At 34.7% G+C, this 20,432-nt stretch overlaps 1 protein-coding gene across 2 annotated transcripts in view; it reads left to right on the top strand.

Annotated features, from left to right (window-relative positions):
- PHIP (PHIP subunit of CUL4-Ring ligase complex) overlaps positions 1–20,432 on the top strand; it is a 127,458-nt gene that overhangs the window by 76,993 nt on the left and 30,033 nt on the right. For both annotated transcript variants that reach the window (XM_080805754.1, XM_080805755.1), the window contains exons 18-23: positions 426–563; positions 1,227–1,410; positions 5,915–6,032; positions 11,596–11,736; positions 14,030–14,106; positions 15,613–15,844. In XM_080805754.1, coding sequence (XP_080661880.1) covers positions 426–563; positions 1,227–1,410; positions 5,915–6,032; positions 11,596–11,736; positions 14,030–14,106; positions 15,613–15,844 — 890 coding nt within the window. The remainder of the gene's footprint in view (positions 1–425; positions 564–1,226; positions 1,411–5,914; positions 6,033–11,595; positions 11,737–14,029; positions 14,107–15,612; positions 15,845–20,432) is intronic.

Below are 20,432 nucleotides of genomic sequence, written 5' to 3' on the forward strand. Positions count from 1 at the left end.
TTTTTTTGAGAAAGTGGGTAATCAGATTTGCCTTTTTTTAAAGTAGCTGGTCTAAGAGAAATCCCACTTGCCATTTCTTAGATATATGACATTGAGTAGTTATTTTGGTTTTCTCTTCTGTAAGTAGAGTTAATAATATGTATCTAATTTATTACTGTGGGGTTAATATGAGTGCCTGAATCATAAACACTTGGTAAACCTTATCACCCTTGTCATTGTTTGTAATATATTGAGTTAGAATATTCCTGGTTGTGTGTGTATGTTTATTTTACTGCCATAATTTCAAGTTAATCATTTTAGATATTTCTAGAGCTTGTACTCAAGCAAGATTTATGTTTAATTCTGGACTCAAAGTGATCTTAATTAGTAAAATGGTTTGACTAGTTGACTAAAGTGTCCTTAGCATTTTGTGTGGTATTATATAGGACTGAACCAAGTTTTAAGTCAGCAAGCAAACCAGGAGATCAGCCCATTGGACAGCATGATTCAAAGACTACAACAGGAGCAAGACCTGAGACGTTCTAGTGAAGCTGGTATCAGTAATACCAGTCGTTTAAGTAGAGGTAAGCAGTGATTGCTTTAAGTGAAATATTTTAAAAATTGTAATAGTTTAAGCTCTGAACAGTAAAGAAGTGGTTAAATTATGACATATCCATAAAATGAAACATTAGGCTGCCAGAATGATCATTTTTAAAAATATATAATGCCTAAGAGAATGTTCATAATACAAGGTTTCAAACTGTAGATAATGAGTCTTTAAATATGTATATTCTTCCAGATTTCCAAGTACAAACATATAGAACCTAAAAAAATCTTTAAAAATAAATTTATTCATTAATGTGTGGAAGTACACTCCACAGTCTCAAATACCTCACTGTCCTTATTGTCACGTATTATTTTCAGAGAAAAGTTAAAGGAAATTTATGAAGCATAAGTATTCTTGGGTTTTCTGTTTTTGCTTCTTAATATAGTTTTCCCAAAATACAAAGCATTTTTTAAAAATTAGTGATTTTACATGTCAATTCTGTCAACAGTTACGATTCATTAGTTTATCAAATTAACTGAATAGCCATGTTTTGTTTTCATTAAATTTTTGCCTATGGTTTGGTTCCTGATTTGGTAATTATTTGCCATAATATGAAGTTTCATGTATAAGATAATACAGATTTTGTTTTCCATTAAGCTAATGTTTCTAAATAAACTCAGTCTATTAATTTTTCACTTAGGCTCTGTAAGTTCTACCTCAGAGGTTCATTCACCACCAAATGTAGGACTGAGGCGTAGTGGACAAATTGAAGGTGTACGGCAAATGCACAGCAATGCACCAAGAAGTGAAATAGCCACAGAGCGGGATCTGGTAGCTTGGAGTCGAAGGGTGGTGGTACCTGAGCTATCAGCTGGTGTGGCCAGGTAAGGGGAGTTGTGAAGTTTTATGTACCACTGTTGTTTTTGTTTGTTTTGAATTGCCTTCAAAGTACCTTTTCAAGTTTGTAATTTATTTTAAATTTATTTGAAGAGGTAGTATTTTAAACTGGTCATGACTCTCGAAGAAAATTAAGTTTCATTCATGTCCTTTTCTAGAATAATTGATGTAAAAGATATGGCAGGGGCTGTGTTAAGGTGAGTAGCATGTTTAAATCTTAGTTTGTCTTATTTAACTACATCTTAAAACAAATTTCATGAAGTTTGTTAAAATCTTTTAGAGATTTTACTAAGGATTTTTCTAGTTCTTTAACCTAAAAAGTAGTAATTGTATAATTTAAAAACACTTTGAACATGACTGTTTATGTAGGCTAGGCTTTTTGATTGGACAGTACTTCAAATTTGTGTTAGAATTTAAGATTAATTATACAAATAGTGTATAAATTTGAACAATAACTTTATGTGATAACAGGTATACCCAGATGTCCTTAATAAAAAAATTAACTCATATTTTTAATTAGATTTCTTTTTTAAGATTTTATTTATTTATTTATTTGAGAGAGAGAGAGAGTATGAGAAGGGGGAGGGTCAGAGGGAGAATCAGACTCCCTGCAGAGCAGGGAGCCTCATGCGGGACTCGATCCCAGGACTCCAGGATCATGACCTGAGCCGAAGGCAGTTGCCCAGCCGAGCCACCCAGGCGCCCTTTAGTTAGATATTTGTCCATTTTTTTAATTTTAATGTTAAGATTTGAAGGGGGTTCAATAAGTAACATCCATCTTAACAATAGTTCTAAAGGAAGTGAACATACAAAAGAATGAGATATGAAACCAGAATGGTACTTTCTGTTATTGATACAACTGTGAAGAATGTGGCTTTTATCTACATGAAAGTGTGTTCCTAATCCGGAACCCCAAACAGGTAACACTGTATCGTGGGGTTTGGGTCTTTAAAATGCAGTAAAAAATGTATACATTGCAAATAAGGGCATAGTACTGGGCCATATTAAGCTGGTTTTTCTTCCAGAGCACATCAATTAATTAGTTCACTTCTTCCCCTGGAAGAGAATGAGTAGAGGAGAGGCCAGGAGTGGGTTGCTAGTTGATAATGAAGGTCCCCATACATGGAAGGAAATTGGAGGAGGGGGGAAGATTTGTTTCTTTCCATATGTTCTTTACCTTTTTATCCCTTTTTCATTGAGCTTAACCATTGAGCCAATGGTCAGGCAGGGCTATGACCATGACTTCAAAGGATATTTGACCTTCCTGGAGCTTTGCCCCCAATACTTAGTAGTCTTAACTTTGAGAATCTTCCTGGGCTATGCCCCACTTCTAGGTGGTTTACAGTTTGCCACTAGAAGGCTCTTATGTGGGTAAGACCTATTACATTAATTAAAATTAAATCCAGGGGCGCCTGGGTGGCTCAGTGGGTTAAAGCCTCTCCCTTTGGCTCAGGTCATGATCCCGGGGTCCTGGGATCGAACCCCACATCAGGCTCTCTGCTCAGCAGGGAGCCTGCTTCCTTCTCTCTCTCTGCCTGCCTCTCTGCCTACTTGTGATCTCTGTCTGTCAAATAAATAAATAAAATCTTAAAAAAAAAAATTAAATCCAGTCACATTGATGGGATTCCAACAAAGAGCTATTATCTATAATATATAAAGAACTCTCTGAAACTCAACAGGAGGAGTATGTGGGTGGCTCAGTCAGTTAAGCATCTGCTTGCAGCTCAGGTCATGATCCTGGACTCAAGCCTCCTCACAGGGAGCCTGCTTCTCCCTTTCCATCTGCCTGCCGCTCCCGTCACTTGTACTCTGTCTGTCTCAGATAAATAAATAAAACCTTTAAAAAAAAAAAAAAAGGAAAGAAAGAAAGAAAAGGAAAAAGAAACTCATCGGTAAATTTAAAAATCCAGTCAGAAAATGAGCAAAAAGACACAGACATGTCATCAAAGAGGATATGCAGATGAGAATTAAGTACATGAAAAGGTACTTGACATCATTAGCCATTATTGAAATACAAATTAAAACTGCCATGGAAATAATCTCTATATACCTATTAGAATGACCAAAATAGGGATACCTGGGCGGCTCAGTTGGTTAAGCCGCTGCCTTCAGCTCAGGTCATGATCCCGGCGTCCTGGGATCGAGTGAGTCCCACATCCAGCTTCTTGCTCGGTGGGGAGTCGTCTTCTCCCTCTGCCTCTGCCTGCCACTCTGCCTGCTTATACGCGCGTGCGCTCTCTCTCTCTTTCTCTCTCTCTCTCTCTCTGACAAATAAATAAATAAAATCTTTAAGGAAAGGGGTGGGGAGGGCGCCTGGGTGGCTCAGAGGGTTAGGCCTCTGCCTTCACCTCAGGTCATGGTCTCAGGGCCCTGGGATCGAGCCCTGCATTGGGCTCTCTGCTCAGCAGGAAGCCTGCTTCTCCCTCTCTCTGCCTACTTGTGATTTCTGTCAAATAAATAAATAAAATCTTTAAGAAAAAAAGAATGGCCAAAATATAGTGCCACCACCCAGTACTGAGGAGGGTGTAGAGAAATGGCATCACTATGCATTATTGGTGCATATGTAAAATATTGTGGCCACTCTGGAAAACAGGCACTTTCTTAAAAACTTAAATGTGTAACTACTATATTATCCAGTGATTGCACTCTTGGTCATATATCCCAAAGAAATGATAACTTATGTTCACACAAAAACCTGTACATAAGTGTACATAAGTGTATGGCAGCTTTATTTGTAATAGCCAATAACTAGAAACTACCCAGATATCCTTAATGAATACATGGTTAAACAGATTTAGCTATATCCACACCATGGAATACTACTCTGCAATAAAAAGGAAACAACCTGGGGCACCTGGGTGGCTCAGTGGGTTAAGCCTCTACCTTCGGCCCAGGTCATGATCTCAGGTTCCTGGGATCAAGCCCCCGCATCAGCCTCTTTGCCCAGCAGGGAACCTGCTTCCCCCTCTCTCTCTGCCTACCTCTCTGCCTACTTGTGACCTCTCAGTGTCTGTCTGTCTGTCTCTCTCTCTCTCTCTCTCTCTCAAATAAATAAATAAATAAAAATCTTTTAAAAAAAAAAGGAAACAACCTATTGATAAAATAGATTGCGTGAATCTTAAAATTACGCTTAGTGAGAAACAAGTCTCAAAGGTTTACATACTTTGAGGACTATTCTTAAAATACCTATAAGAGGTAGAGAACAGATTAGTAATTGCTAGACCCTGTGGAGAGGAAGGGTTGAGGGGGAAGAGAGAAGATTGGGGTTATAATTATGAAAAGTATACCGTAAGGGATCATTCTGGTGATGGAAATATTCTGTATCTTACCTGGGATAATGGATATACAAACCTGCACATTGATAAATTTGAATAGAACTAAATACGCATACACATATGAGTAGAAGTAAAACTGGGTTCTGATTAGTACTGGTGCGTTTTATCAATGTCAACATTCAGGTTGTGATACTGTACTATAGTTTTGCAAGATGCTACTATTAGGGAAAACTGGGTAAAGGAGACAAGGAATTTCTGTATTATTTCTTAAAACTGTGGATCTACAGTTATTGCAATAAAAAGTTTAATTAAAAAAGAAAAAATGTGAAACAAAAAATTAAATCAAGGCCATTCTTTTCGCAAGATTTAAATTTACTCAGTTTCCATTGAGTATTATTACTAGCTGCGTGAGAGATCTGCAATTAAGTGAAATGACATTAATATACTCTAGTAATAAAATATTAACATTGTAGTGTTCTTCCAAGTTTGAATATTAACTCCTTTCCAACTGAAATCGCCAGGGAAAAATTAAAGTTCAAAGATTAAATACCCCTGCATGTCAAAAACTTTAAAGTTATACAGAATTAAAGTAAAAAATAAAATTCTCTTGCCCTTTTAAGTGTGGGTTCCATGAAATTAAAGTTCACAATTAATGGTCCTCAACTATTTCTGTTTTTCACTTTCAGCTCTATGCCTGGAATGAGTTGAAGGTGTCTCAGTAGCTGAAGCCAGACCTGCTTTTCATTGGAGAGAATATAGTTCTTTCAGGGCTTTAGAAGTTATAATTCAGCCTCAAGGTTCTCTGTGCGTTTTGTTAAGATTCTAGCTATCCGTGTGGCATAAGAGATTTATCATAGCCCTACACTGACATCATTTTTTTAAAAACGTAAATCTAATTTCTTACCCTTAGAGCAGTTACCTTAGGAATAACCATGTTCCCAGTACTGAATACTTGATTGCCAGAGACCATAAACAGAAGCAGTAGTATCAAATTCAGATCGATAGTTTGTCTCTCCAATATTCCAGTCATTTAATGCCATTATGTCCAGAGTTAACAGTCTATGCGTTGAAACTCAGAAATGTTTATCACATGCCTCTGTCCAGTAAGAAAACATCAGGAGTAGCATTCCCTCTCTGACACCAAACGTGCCTTTCAGAGTGAAAACAGTTGTAAAAAAGTCTAGATTAACATGTATGGCTTTTAATTCTCTTTCAGTAGGCAAGAAGAATGGAGAACTGCAAAGGGAGAAGAGGAAATAAAAACTTACAGATCAGAAGAGAAAAGAAAACACCTTACTGTTCCAAAAGAAAATAAAATACCCACTGTTGCAAAGGTAAATAGTAGTTACTTTTATACTTAATACTATGCCTCATAAGTATAGTAACTACTTTAAGGCCCTTTTGTAATTAAAGATGTTAACATAAAAAATAATTAATGAGATAAAGTTGGTATAGTTAATTCTTGATTATCTTTTTATGTTGTCTGTTACAACTTTAAATTTTTTATTTTACTGCCTTCTAGTATACCTTTTTCCCCAAATGCCAATTGTTACATGCCCATTAAATGTAATAAATTATAAGCCTAAACAAGATCTTTTTTTTTTTTTAGTTCTGCCATTGGTTGCGTACTCTAAAACAGTTATTTGGTTTTGTTTTTTGTCCTTTTTCTTTTTCTCTATTTTGCACGTTAATATAGGTAAGTCAGTTATGCTACTATAAATAATAGTTCTTATTTTCCCCATTAAAAGAAGTTGTTTCTATTAGTTTGCCTTGTTGGTTTCTCTGTCATCCTACTTTGGAGAAACTTTTGGATTTCATTTGGTTTATGCCCTAATCTGGGAAAGATGTGTGTTTATCTCCTTGAGTGTCAAGGAATCATACTTATCCACTCCCATTCTTCTTCTTTCCCAAACCACCTTAGTTTGAAAGCTTCAGAATTGAGGTAAACTACAGAGCATCTTCATTTACCAGTCACCATCTAAGCACCTGTCTAAACAAAAAAATAACTGGTCTCTTAACCCTGCTTTGTTCTCCTTTCTCTTTCTATTTGAGTTCCTTAAACCTGTATATTAGTGTCCTTTTCTAGAGCTTTTTTATTTTGTGACTTTTCTTTTTAAAGGACTCAAGTAGTCCTTTGCTATCTTACATTTTTCTTTATTAAGGGTATCATACCCTGGGGTCAGTAGGACCCCACAAAGGTTCTCATTAGTATAATCTGAGGTAATCTTTTGTTTTCTGGGGGGTTTTTTTGGTGTTGCTGGTTGGTTGGTTGGTTGGTTGGGTGGGTTTTTTTTCATGGTGACTGAGAAGCATACCCTTTTTTGGATCCCTTGCTCAGAATCCAAGGATGCGGGGGATATAAACTCATATAGTGATGGTGAGAGTTTGTACTGCTACCACTTTTTTGGATGGAACATGGTAATATCTATTAAAATTAATAGAATATGCTTTCTTTTAATCCAATAATGGTAATATTCTTCAAAGTTTTTTTTTATAGGAAAGTACTGATATGAATGTATGTATATATATGTATGTCTGTACACTAAGATATTTATAGTTTCTCTGGTAGCAACAACTAGAATGACTTTAGTGACCACTGGTGGAAGAGAGGTAGAGACTGTCGTGGTATCTGTTACCTAAGGAATATAATGCAGCTTTTTTAACAAAACCAGTTAGAACTCCATTGCCTTAGGGAAATGTTCGTGATATATTTTTAAGTGAAAGAAACAAGTAGAACAGTAATGTTTATGACCTTATTTTTTTTTCAAGTTTTATGAAAATAAAGAAAGGTTTGAAAACAAACCTATGGGTGTACAAATTTATGAGATGGCCATCTTTCATCTTGGAGTTGCAGTGTTTTTTTCTTTTAATAATAAAGATACTTTGCAGGTGGGAAGTATAAATTAATACAAAAACCGTTTAGAAAACAGTTATAATAATAGTAGTTATATGATTTTTGGTAGCAGGTTTGGTCCCCAAATTACAGTGGTTTAAATAAATGGGTGTAGTATTTATCTCTGATGTAAAAGCCTCAGTCAGTTGGTCCAGACCCAGTATGATGATATGGGTGTTGAGAACTGAAGCTCTTTTCATTTTTCTGATTCTCTTGGCTGTGAATTTGAATTTCTGCCTCAAGATCTCAGCTTTCTCATTTAAGGTTAAAGGATGGAGGATCAAGTCAATAAGGAAAGTGCAGAGGGCACATATGCCCTATTGAGGGATATTCTTTGAAGTTGCTCTGCAACATTGTGCCAAATATCCCATTGGCCAGAATTGTAGTCATATGAAATTCTGACAAAGAAAATTTTTGTGTTTGTGCAAAAAGGGGAGAACAGATGTTGGTTGACAGCCAGCTTTCCCTTCTACTGTATCATTTATAAAAGCATTAAAATCATGAATGGAATTTATCCTCAAGAAATATGAAATTGAGGAGAAAGCTTTACAAAATGGAACAAATAGCAATTTTTAATTAATGCATTTGAACTGTAGGTAAATACATTTATATTAAATGAAAAAGCAGGTATTGTACATTACATTCTTCACATATTACTCAAAGTTTGTGTTTCCTTTTTATACCTTTACATAGATCCCAAAGTTTCTACAAAATTAGAAAGTCCTTTAGTAATTCTTTTAGAGAAAATCCAGGTGGAGTGAATCTTATATCCTTGTATGTGAAAATGTCTTTTATTTTACTTGGCTATTACTAGCAGCTGTTTAGACAAAGAGTAGGGCTGAAGTGAGGGCAGGGTTGTAGTACAAGACTGGTTACACAATCATAGAAGGAACTGGAGAGTGGAGATGGATGGAGGAACAGGGAATGATTGAACCCAGATTGCAGTATTATATAGGTCTTGAAGTACACACCCAGAATCTTTTTTAGGAGTACAAAGCAAGACTTAGATTTTTGCTCTTTTCTCTCTCCTCCTCAGTGCAATGTTAGCACCCCAACACACTTGTGAAGCCAAACCGTAATAGGAGGAATAAAACCACACTGTAGATGGACTTAGATGACTTACACAGGGAAGCTAATGGGATACACATTACAGATATTTGAAATAGCATATTCTTAGAACTAGGAGGGGATATTGGAAATGTAAGGAAAAGCAGTTCTGTAGAGAATACTATTAGATATATTGGGATGAAACACATCATTATTGAAATAGAGAAGAACTCCGTGGATGACTTGACTGGAAGAATGTAAGACCCTGAAAAATGAGTTAGTAAGTTGGAAAGTCAAGTTGAAGAACTCTCCCAGAATGTATCAACAAGGGATGAAATGACCTAAAGATATTATAAGGGAAGTGTAAAAAGCATATAAGTTTTTATGTAATATGTATGTGGATATATGTAGAGAGAGCATACAAGATTAGAGGAAGGAAAGGGATGAAAAAATAATGAACCAGAATTTCTATTTCTCTACATGTAATATAAAATCTTTAGAAAACTGAAAAATTTTCCAAAAATTAACTTTTAACTGGTGTGCCAGAGTATAAATAAGAAAAGACATTATGTGTCAAACAGGATAAATAAGGCAAAAATAATATAGAATTTAAAAATTTAAAACCTCAACACACTATAATATTTGAGAACAAAACAATATGCTGAAAGTTTGTGTAGAGAAAAAGAAAATCGCCTGCAAATGGATATGAACTTGACTAATGTTAGACTTCTTATTGCTGTTAACAAAATGAATTCCATTGAGTACCCCACAGCCAGAAAGAGAGATATAAAGAAATCTTTAAGGAATGAGCACCTATATTTTAAAAATTGGCTTTAATGTCCACAGAGTTTATGGTTGGAATGATAAATGCTAGAAGCAAGTGCTAATGTGCATTGGTTCAAGGGATGGAAAGTCTACCTGTAAAGATGAAAATGCCAGTGGAACCATGCTGCTTGTAGTTCTGGATATCCTGCTACCAGCTCATCCATCTGACAGATGCTTGTGCCTGTTTCTCCATGACATCCACAAAATTGGGTGGTATTGTCCCTATGGGCCAAGTGGAGACGGGTACTCTCAAACCTGTGATGGTGGTCACGTTCGCTCCAATCACCATTACAGTTGTAGTAAGTCTGTTGAAATGTGTACACTATGAAACTTTGAGTAAAGCTCTTCCTGGGGCTAATGTGGCTCTCATGTCAAGAACATGTTTATAAAAGATGCTTGCCATGGCAGTATGGTTGCTGACAGCAAAAATAACCCACCAGTGGAAGCAGCTGGCTTCACAGATCAGGTTTTTATCTTGAGTCACCGGGCCAAATCAGTGCTGGCTATACACCTGTGCTGAATTGTCATGCAGCTTCACACTGCTTGCAAGTTTGCTGAGCCAAAGGAGATTGATTGCTGTTCTGGGAGGAAGCTGAATGGCCCTGAATTCTTGAAATCTGTTGATACTGCCATAGTTGATACAGTTCTTGGCAGGCCCATGTATGTTGAGAGGTTCTCTGACTTTCGTCCTTGGGGTCATTTGGCTCTTTCTGATGTAAGACAGTTATCATGGGTGTAAACAAAGCAGTAAACAAGAAGGCTGCTGGAGCTGGCAGGGTCACCAGGTCTGCCCAGAAAGCTCAAAACTAAGTGAATATTATTTATCCATAATACCTGCCACCCTGTCTTAATCAGTGGTAGAAGAGTGATCTATTTGTTTCAATTTGCTGTTTAAGTTTAATATTAAGAAACTGTTTAGTGATAATGATGCATCATAAAGCCTTGAAGAAAAGAACCTTCTGTGGACCATTTGGTTTGTGTGAGTGTGCAACAATTTTTAGGTTATTACTTTTTAAATCAGTAATTTTTAGGGGTGCCTGAGTGGCACAATCAAGTGTCTGACTCTTTTGGCTCGGGTCATGATCTCAGTGATGAGATTGAGCCCCAGGTTGGGCTCTGCGCTCATCTCAGTCTGTTTGAGAGCCTCTCTCTCTCCCTCTCCCTCTTGTGCTCTCCTTCTCAAATAAATAAATAAATCCTTAAAATAATAAATAAGTAAATCAGTCAATCAGTACTTTTTAATGGAAACAACTTGGCCAGAAATCTGTCATAGAATTTTGAGACCCATTAAAACAAAGTTTAATGAGAAGGAAGAAAAAAAAGGCTATAGCTATAGTTATATTATAGTTCTAGATATCCGAGGTTTTTTATATATATATATAAAAATATATATATGTATATATATTATATATATACATATATATGTAGTGATAGATATCCAAAGTTATTTTCTGTCACTTTAAAGATTTTCTTATTGTATGTTGTATATTTATGATATATTGTATGTATAAATCTGATGTCATCTTTTTTTTGCAAGTTATCTTTATTCTTTTTTTATATAGATACAGTTTGGGTTTTTTCAGGTGTGAATTCTTGTATTTGTTGAGTTTGTTCATCTCTGTCACCATGTTGGACTTTATCAGTTTCTTTTGATGATTGTTTATTAGTGTGTTCTCATTTACTATGTTTATTCTGTAGCAGAAAAGAGATAGCCCGCCAACTGATGTCCTAGCCTCATAGTGGCAGGGTGGTTTGTGACCACCATTTTGGTTTCCTTTGTCTCTGCCTATTACATACGCCTCACAGCTCATGGTCCTCTCTTAAATCTGTTCTATAGGTTTAGTGTGGTTATAGGAGAATTTATTAGTCTGTTATTATGAACCCTTTAGTCTGTATCACTTAATCAGGAAAAAGAATTTTGTTATGACTTACTAAACTTAGCAAGTGAATTTCAACATAACACAAACCTGTGATTTAAGTTAATGTAATGTTAAAATATTTGAATTGGTACCATAGTCCACTTATATGATTATCTTAAATATGAATGGATTTTTTATAATTAAAAAATATACAACTTTTAAAGTAAAAAGCATGCTCTTTAATCCTACTTTAAATAAATTTACTTTTTCCAGAATCATGCTCATGAGCATTTCCTGGATCTCGGAGAATCCAAACGGCAGCAGGCAAATCAACACAATTACCGTACAAGATCTGCTTTGGAGGAGACACCTAGACCTTCAGAAGAGATAGAAAATGGCACTAGTTCTTCAGATGTAAGATCTCAGCACATTTATAAATTTGTTTGCAGTTTAACTTTGTTTTAGTATGACTGTTCTTTGTATTCATTGATGTATTTATAAATGTAATTCAAAGATGGTATTTCTAGATCTTAGAGTGATAGTGATAGTTACCATTTACTAAAGACCTGTTTTGTGTGTTCCAGGCATAGTACACATATTCATAATGCCAAATTCACAGAACAAATGCATATGAATTAATTATTCCTATTTTATGTATGAGGAATCTGAGGTTCAAGGATGCTTAGATTGCCTATGTACCTAACTGTTAAATGGCAGAGCAGGAATTAAACCCAGGGTCCTTTTACTCTAAAGCCAGGCTTTTAAAATAGTACCATGAAGCGCTAGTCTATAACTGTAATGACTAATTAATAGACATACGGTAATTTCAGTTAGTTTTTAATCTCTGTGCCAGTTTATGACTTTTCAATTTATTTTAAATTTTCCTTGTATATAATTATTTCCATAAATATCATTGTCCCTACTAAATTACATATTTTTTCAACAAAGGCAGTCAGTTTGCAGTCACAGCTTATTAACATCCCCCCCCCACCCCCCCACTGATCACTCCCTCCCCCAGTTAAGTAAGACTCTATGGTCTTACTGACTCTTACACATTTATGAAGCAATGTTAGACATATGTGGGAATTCTCTGAGTATATTTTCTGTACACACAGCAATAAAACTCAAACTGAGAGTATGCTAACTACAGTTGAAAAGTTATTCTCCAATGGCTTTAGGTCCTAGGGTGACCAGGTAAAAATGGTTTGTCCAATCTGGTAAAAAGACCAAATATACTAATAACAAATACGATACATGACAGTTTAGATATACATGCAAAACATAAAATATATGTGGGCTAGTTATTTGCCTCTATAAAATGTTTCTTTATTTTTAAAGATTTAGTATGATTCTCTTAATATGTTCCTATAAAATACTTTAAAATGATTCAGCTTATTAGAACGTTGTTTCTAGGTACATCTGTTACATAAGAAGTTAACTAAATCCTTCATTTGTCTTCAAAACTAATTTGCTTATATTTTAACATTCTTTTAGAGCAATTAAATAAATTTCTAGGAGGAGTACATTGAGGACAGAGTATCATCTTGGGCACATTATATTAATTAATGGAAGGAATCCTGTTTTGGGGGGGTTCAAATACTTTGTACTTCCGTATAGTACCTTTTAATTTTGTACTAAGAATATAAAAGTACATTTCTTTTCTCTCCCTTTAAAGAAGTAATATATATAGTAAGGATGAGAATAATCAGATCATTTGTTTACATCCTTTTTTTCGGTTATATTGAGTAGAGATTAAATTTTTTAACTAAAATTACTGTTGGATTTTGATCTTTTCATATTTGGTTAGTTTTCAAAACTTTGTGGAAGAACTCTGTAATACAAATTGTTCATTATTAAAACATCAAAAAGAGAAAACTTGTCTCCCAAGATATGCTATTTTATTTAATTAATAAAGGAATACATCTCATTATCATTTTGAAAAATTCTGTGAATGTGCCCAGCAAATAATAACACTGATAAAACCGTTCTTGTGGAGAGCAGTCTCAACTTTAGAGTAGCTTAGTTGCTCATTAATTGTGCTGTCCAGGGTAAATTTCTTAACCTTTTTAAGCTTTAATTTCTTCTGTTTAAATAACTGCTCCCTATTGCCAGTAGTGTTTTGTCTAGATTAAATGGGATGATGTATACACATGCTTAGAATAACTTCTGTAATATATTAAAAGCTTACTTAATTTGACCTGTTACTCTTATTGGAGTGTAAAATTTTATTTGAGCAAGGGAGAAATTGCGTAAGATACTGGATCTTATGGACTATCCTGCATTGAACAGAGAATATTTACTAGAGAAACTATGTTTGGGTAGTTTTCAATCCTCTACCACAAGTTTAAAATAATACCTAAGTTGGAATACTCTTTTTATATGTGTAATAAAGCTATTTTTAATTGTAATGATGACAATAAGTAAAATGTGAACTCCTAGTTTAAGTTCTCAGTATGTTAATCATCTGAGAGATTGCTCTGAATCCAGTATTAATAGGTATTATTTCATTGGGTACATTTTTTCATTGGATACATTTTGTTGTATTAAAATATAAGATCTGTGTTTTAGGACTAATTAAAATCAGGTTTTAATTGTTGTAAATATGCTAATGTGATTGGTACTATTAGATAGCACCGATATTCTCTAATAATCCTAGAATGTTATTTTGTAAAATTACACAATAAAATATGTATTAAACATTTCTTAGGAAGGTGAAGTTGTTGCTGTTAGTGGTGGGACATCGGAAGAGGAAGAGAGAGCATGGCACAGTGATGGCAGTTCTAGGTAATTCAATGAATTTCTATTTCTTCACATGTAATATAAAATCTTTAGAAAGCTGAAAATTTATTTTTTCAGCAACACATTTCAGAATCTCTTTGGGTTTAGAGTTTTGTTCTTCTTCAGAGATCTTTTGTTCTGTGGATGCATTGCCATGCATCCAGTATAATGTCTGAAAATGTTTTTTAAATTGTTTAAAATCATTTTCAAGTTAAAATGAAATCACGAGGGGTGCCTGGGTGGCTCAGCGGGTTAAAGCCTCTGCCTTCGGTCCAGGTCATGATCCCAGGGTCCTGGGATCACATCAGGCTCTCTGCTCAGCAGGGAGCCTGCTTCCCCTCCTCTCTCTCTGCCTTCCTCTCTGCCTACTTGTGATCTCTGTCAAATAAATAAATAAAATCTTTAAAAAAAAAAATGAAATCACGAAGTCATATTGGAAAGCACCTTAATTATTGGATTGTTACCTGTGATGATTATTCTTAGGGAAATATTTGTAGATTCCTACTAAGGACATTCAGGACAAGGATAAGAGGTGGTGGTAGTAGAATTAAGCTCCAGAAAAATCTGTCCTTTCGGTGTTAATCTTTATAGAGGAGTAAAGTCATACATCACTGAATATAGGGAACTAATTACTGATTTTAATGTAGTATAACTTAGATTTCTTTAAAGCATTTATATTTATATTTTAAAATTGTACAAAGTCAAGTTATAGTCTCATGTACTAAAATTAGAACAGAAGATAACAAAACTGGATCCTTTTTTTGCAACATCAGTTCGGTAAAACTTAGGTCTTTTGAAGGTAAACTGAAAAGAAATGCAAACATGGTTGGTAATGATAAGTAAAACACAAAGACCTGTATTTTTCTGAATTGTGTCATTCTTTGAAGCATAAGATGTACCTAATGTATAAATAGATACTGAATAAAATACACAAGCAATCTTCCTACTGGGCCAAAACACTTCTGACAGGCCCCACCCCACCCCCATTTCATATCCAGTTATCATGAAGGCAGCAATGCTCTACCATTGGAGTTCCCCTGGTCAAGAGCTCCCACCTCGTCTCAAGAAAGTAATCCCTGTCTGTTCCTCAATATTAATATCTCTTGTAGTATTCCAAACTATCTTTGTACTGTTCCTGGAATTGAGGAAAGTGACCCTCTGCTCCTTATTTTTGTATGCCCCATGATATTTTGAACATAGGCAACACACAGAAATTAATATTTTTGTTAAAGTCTTATAAGGCACTTAAATTCATTGTTTCAATTAAAGCTGTAGACATTTCTTAGAAAACTTGTTTGAGATATTTAAGTAAGTTAAGCCTGCAGAATTTTAAGAAACTTTAGAAGGTGATGAGTTGAAAGGGGAATATTTTTAGTCTATTCATTCTTTTTTGTGATCTCTCTTTACATTTTTATAAGATTCTTTTTTGTGATCTCTCTTTACATCTTTATAAGACAAAGTCTTACAGTATGTCTAGTATAAATATTTTTTAAATCCCTTTTTGCCTTCTAGTGACTACTCTAGTGATTATTCTGACTGGACAGCAGATGCAGGAATTAATCTGCAACCACCAAAGAAAATTCCCAAGCATAAAACCAAGAAAGCAGAAAGCAGTTCAGATGAAGAAGAAGAATCTGAAAAACAGAAGCAAAAACAGATTAAAAAAGAAAGGAAAAAAGTAAATGAAGAAAAAGATGGACAAATATCACCAAAGAAAAAGAAGCCCAAAGAAAGAAAACAAAAGGTTGATTTTGTTTTAATATAAATTATTTTCTATCAAAACAAAAGCACTCATTTTAAAAGTGCTATTGATGAACATAAACATTGTTGAGGTATACTAGGATACTAGTAGTATTGGAAAAAACTCAAGTACACAGTAGTAGAATATACTATAATAACAAAACATTTAATTTACTCAAGTTTTCAATGTTTAGCACATGAAAATATTTACTTACAGAATTACTGTATTCTAAATATTGAACATTTAATCTTACAAAAGGATTTTTTTTATATTCTGGTGGGATTTATTCATTTGTGTATATAAAAATGTTACAAAACATACTTGCCTTTACTTTTTAACCATCCTTGTTAATTGTTATTGCTGAAAATAACCAGAAAGCATAGAGTGCACAACACCTGGAATAATTTGTTATAGATGACCTATAACTTGTTATAGATGACCACTAGACAAATATGAATCTAAAGTAGGACACTACAGTTAACAGGCTTTCATTAATTTACGGAACATGTGAGCCATAATTAGACGGTCCTTAGGTCAGTAGCAGTATTGGTTTGTTACTTCATCTTTGGTCTGTGGATAATTTGAGACAGATCAGAGAACATAAGAAATAAATGTTAACAGAAGTAAGATTTGTCAGCTCTTATGGAAATGGGATTCTTTTAAAAAATAAGAGCTATTTCATTTCTAAAGTAAATGAAATAGAAGGGACATGTTTTCTGTTCCCTAAAAGACTGTAAATTGAAAATATACAAGGAAGATTTTTTTCAAACTCTTTCATTTTTAGAATTAAATGTAAGTTGTCAAATGTAGAATTAAATGCTAGGGAGACTAAGAAGGTCTTTCTCTCCAGAGAGCTTTGAAAAATTTAAGAATACATCTGTTTTAAATGTTTATTTTATCTGCTTCACTTGAGCTCTTAATTCATTTCAGCGTTATAGTTATGAATTACTTTAATTTGGGTTCCACAGCCTGCTATTCTTGTTGCCTTCTTTGCTTTTGTCTGGGGAAGATTTACCAAAGAGAGTATCACACATATGCCCACATTTTTCTCTTCTGTGTTGTCAGTGGTGATAAAAGTAAGTTAACCCATTGCTTATGTGGTACACAGATTGGTTAAAGAGAACTGATTTAGCCCTGTATCTGGCTGATTTTTTTTTCTTATCTCAAGACAGTTTTGATAAACTTTTGAGGTTTACAATGTTTAAGTCCCTGTGAGAACATAATTTTTTTGGTCAAGAGTGCAGTTTACTTCACCTAATTGCTCTTGATTTGGTAGTTGTCCCTAAACTAACACCTTGGGCTTCTTCGTGCAGTGCCACATTTGGATCCAACTACTGTTTGGCATATTTTAATTTTTCTATTTTGCTTGAAGTATTATAGTAGGATCTGTGTGCCACCAATTTAGATGGGACAGACTTTAAATATCATGAAGTGTAAGGATATTACAGACTATTCCCTTTAATTTGGTTTTTGTACACATGGCTTGGTATTAGTCTACCAATGGATTTAAGAGTAGATAGAACTGTTCTCATTGCTCAGTCTTTTTGTCTCAAATAAACATATTTCCCTCTTAAGCATGGAATTGTAGAGCTGGAAAGTAAAAAATTGTAGAGCTGGAAAGATCATTAAGTAATTATTATTTACTGCATGTATGAAAAGATGAAGATATTTTCCATATGACTAATTGTATTCAAAATAAGCAAAAACAGTAAGGCAGATAACAGAAAAATGCTTATTTAAAAATAGATTTCTCCAGGGGTGCCTAGATGGCTCAGTCTGGTTAAGTATCCAACTCTTGATTTCAGCTCAGATCATGAGATTGAACCCCAAGGCAGTCTCTGTGTTGGGCAGGCATGGATCCTGCTTAAGAATCTCCCTCTCTCCCCCAACCGCCCCCCTCCTCACTCACACTGTCTCTCTTAAAAAAAAAAAAAAAAATCTCCAGAGATGAAGTAAAGTTATCTCATATGTATCTGATGTATGTCCATTATGAACTCTGGAAACCAGATCAGTAAGTTTCTTATTGAGTGCCTACAGCTTAAAGCAATAGAGTGGATAAAAAGTGTAAGACATGATTTACTCTCAAAACAATGTGTGACTAACAAGTTGCTTGAATCCCCTAAGATAAAAATAGACTATCACATTATCTAATATATGTAATTGCCAGCTTAATTTTGGATGGTAATTCAGAAATCAAAGGGCATCTTTTCTTAGAGTTTCAAGTAAGGCTTCCAGAATAAGTAAAATATGAGGTGGACGTAAAAGAACTTTCCATGATTAGAAAGGAAAGAAGTGAATTAACCTATATCTCTAAAATTTAAAAAAATTGAAATTTTGAGGAATATTTAATGCAGTTTATCCCCTAAGTGGTTTTAAGTATCATACGATAGAAATCTACTTAAACCAAAAATTTTAGGTTTCCCAAGAATTACTGGGAAATAAGACCTATCATCATCCTGACTCTTGGCTATACCATACCGTAGTCTTATGCTTATAAATATGATCATTCCTATTTAATAGCCAACTTACTGGTTTCATTTAAGCGTTCTTAGCTATTTCAGTCAATACAGATATTTTCCTTATGGGAAGAAATACTTGGTGCAATTAATAGCCCATGTTGAGGCTGGAATTTAACAATTTTCAGACTTTTCCCTACCTTTTTCTATTAAGTCAGAGGAAACCTTTTTCAAACACACTGTAACTCAAAACTTCAGTGCATAAAACTGAAAATCTGTGACTCTAACTCTTGTCATGTAACAGTGGTGCTCAGTAACTGGATAAATTAACTTTTCAAATATCCTATGTCTTAATCTCTCAAAATAACACATACAGAATTTATTTTCTAAGTTTTCCCCTCTGCCCTTCTCCAGCCCTCCTCTTCTCACACTGACAATTCTTTTATTTACACCAGAACTGTAGTGTTATCCGTAAAAATTAGTCTTTTTCTCTCATATCCTACATCCAGTCTATCAGGGGATTTTTTTTGTGGCTCTGTCTTCTAAATGTATTCAGCACTTGAGTGCTTTTTTGCTACTTCTGCTGTCGCACTCACGTGAGCCACCATAAGCTCTTGGTTGTAGTACTGCAATAGTCTTCCATCTCTCTTCCTCCTTCCACCCTTTTCACCTTAGGTTCTGTTCATTAAAGTAGGGGTCTACAAACTTTTTCTGGGACCCACTACCCTGCTGTTGTAGCCTGAGAGCAGCCATAGATAATACATAAATGAATGGATATGGATATGTCCCAATAAAATTTGATTTATAAAAGTAGAAGCAGCTAGACTTGAACCATGGGCCATAATTTGCAAATCCCTGCTCTGGTGAATCCAGAATGATCCTTTTAAAAGTCAGGTTCTATCACTCTTTTGACTAAAATCCGTAATTATCCCTCCCTTACTCTTCAAAGAGAGAGCACTCCTGATATGTTTGAGAAGCAAGTTGTGTTTAGTAGGAATAAGAGGAAAATGAATATTGAGTAACAGCTGTTAGCAGGACTTTCTGTAGTGTTCTCTGATACCCCATTATGATGTTACTTCCTTTAGTGAATTTGTGTTAAGTCACAATAACTACCTTTTTTTAAAAACATGAGAATAAAATTTAGAAGTCTTACTATACAAACACTCAACTAAAACTTTTAGTCAACTGCGTGAAGTTTCTCTGAGGTTTCAAGGGCTGTTAGAAAGTCCATTAGAAAGTCCATTTTCCTAAGTCTAAGGAAACCAGGTAAGTTAGCTATTAAATTAGAATGATCATATTTATAACCATAAGTCTTATCCAGACAATAATGGCCACTTATGGGCAAAGTTAAAAAAAAAAAACTTTTTCTCACAGGTCTATTTTTATATTTAGCCACAGAAGTTAAAGGGACCTGGGGGCACCTGCCTGGCTCAGTCAGTAAAGCATGCAACTCTTAATCTCAGGGTCATGAGTTCAAGCCCCACATCAGGCATAGGGCTCACTTAAAAAAAAAAAAAAAAAAAAAAGGCAAGGGACCTGGCTTGATGACATTGTGTTTCGGGGGAAAAAAAAAAAATTAGAAACATTTTTTCTAGAAACTAATTATGAGCCAGGTGTGAAATGGCTACTTCAAAAAGGGGAGAAAATATTTCTGGGCTTTGTATAATGCCCACCCCACTGAAACAATTAGCCTTCTGCATTTTCCACTGCTCAGCCCATATGAAAATTTCTTATTTGGTTCCTACTAACATGCCATGACTATGATTTAAAAAAAAAGAACAACAACAACAAAAACAGAAAAAACTGGAGTATGGCTTGGTTTGTTACAAATACTGATGAAACTGATAGGATTTTGAGAGGGAGATTACACAGAACTTACACTTTGGGGTTTATGGGAATCTTGTTAAACTAGTCTTGTTCTGAATGTTGTTTGGTTCATCTAGTTCTTTTTTTATGCAGTGATTTGGAAAGATTGAATAGCTAATAACTATACTTCTGCCATAAAAAAAAAGGGTTTATTTTATTTTTTTTTTCTTAAGATTGTCCTTATTTATTTGAGAGAGAGGGAGAGTGAGAGGAAGATGCAGACTCTCCCCTGAGCAGGGAACCCGATGCAGGGCTCAATCTCAGGACCC

This window comes from Martes martes (assembly GCF_963455335.1).
Source record: "Martes martes genome assembly, chromosome: 6".
NCBI classification, from domain to species: Eukaryota; Metazoa; Chordata; class Mammalia; order Carnivora; family Mustelidae; genus Martes; species Martes martes.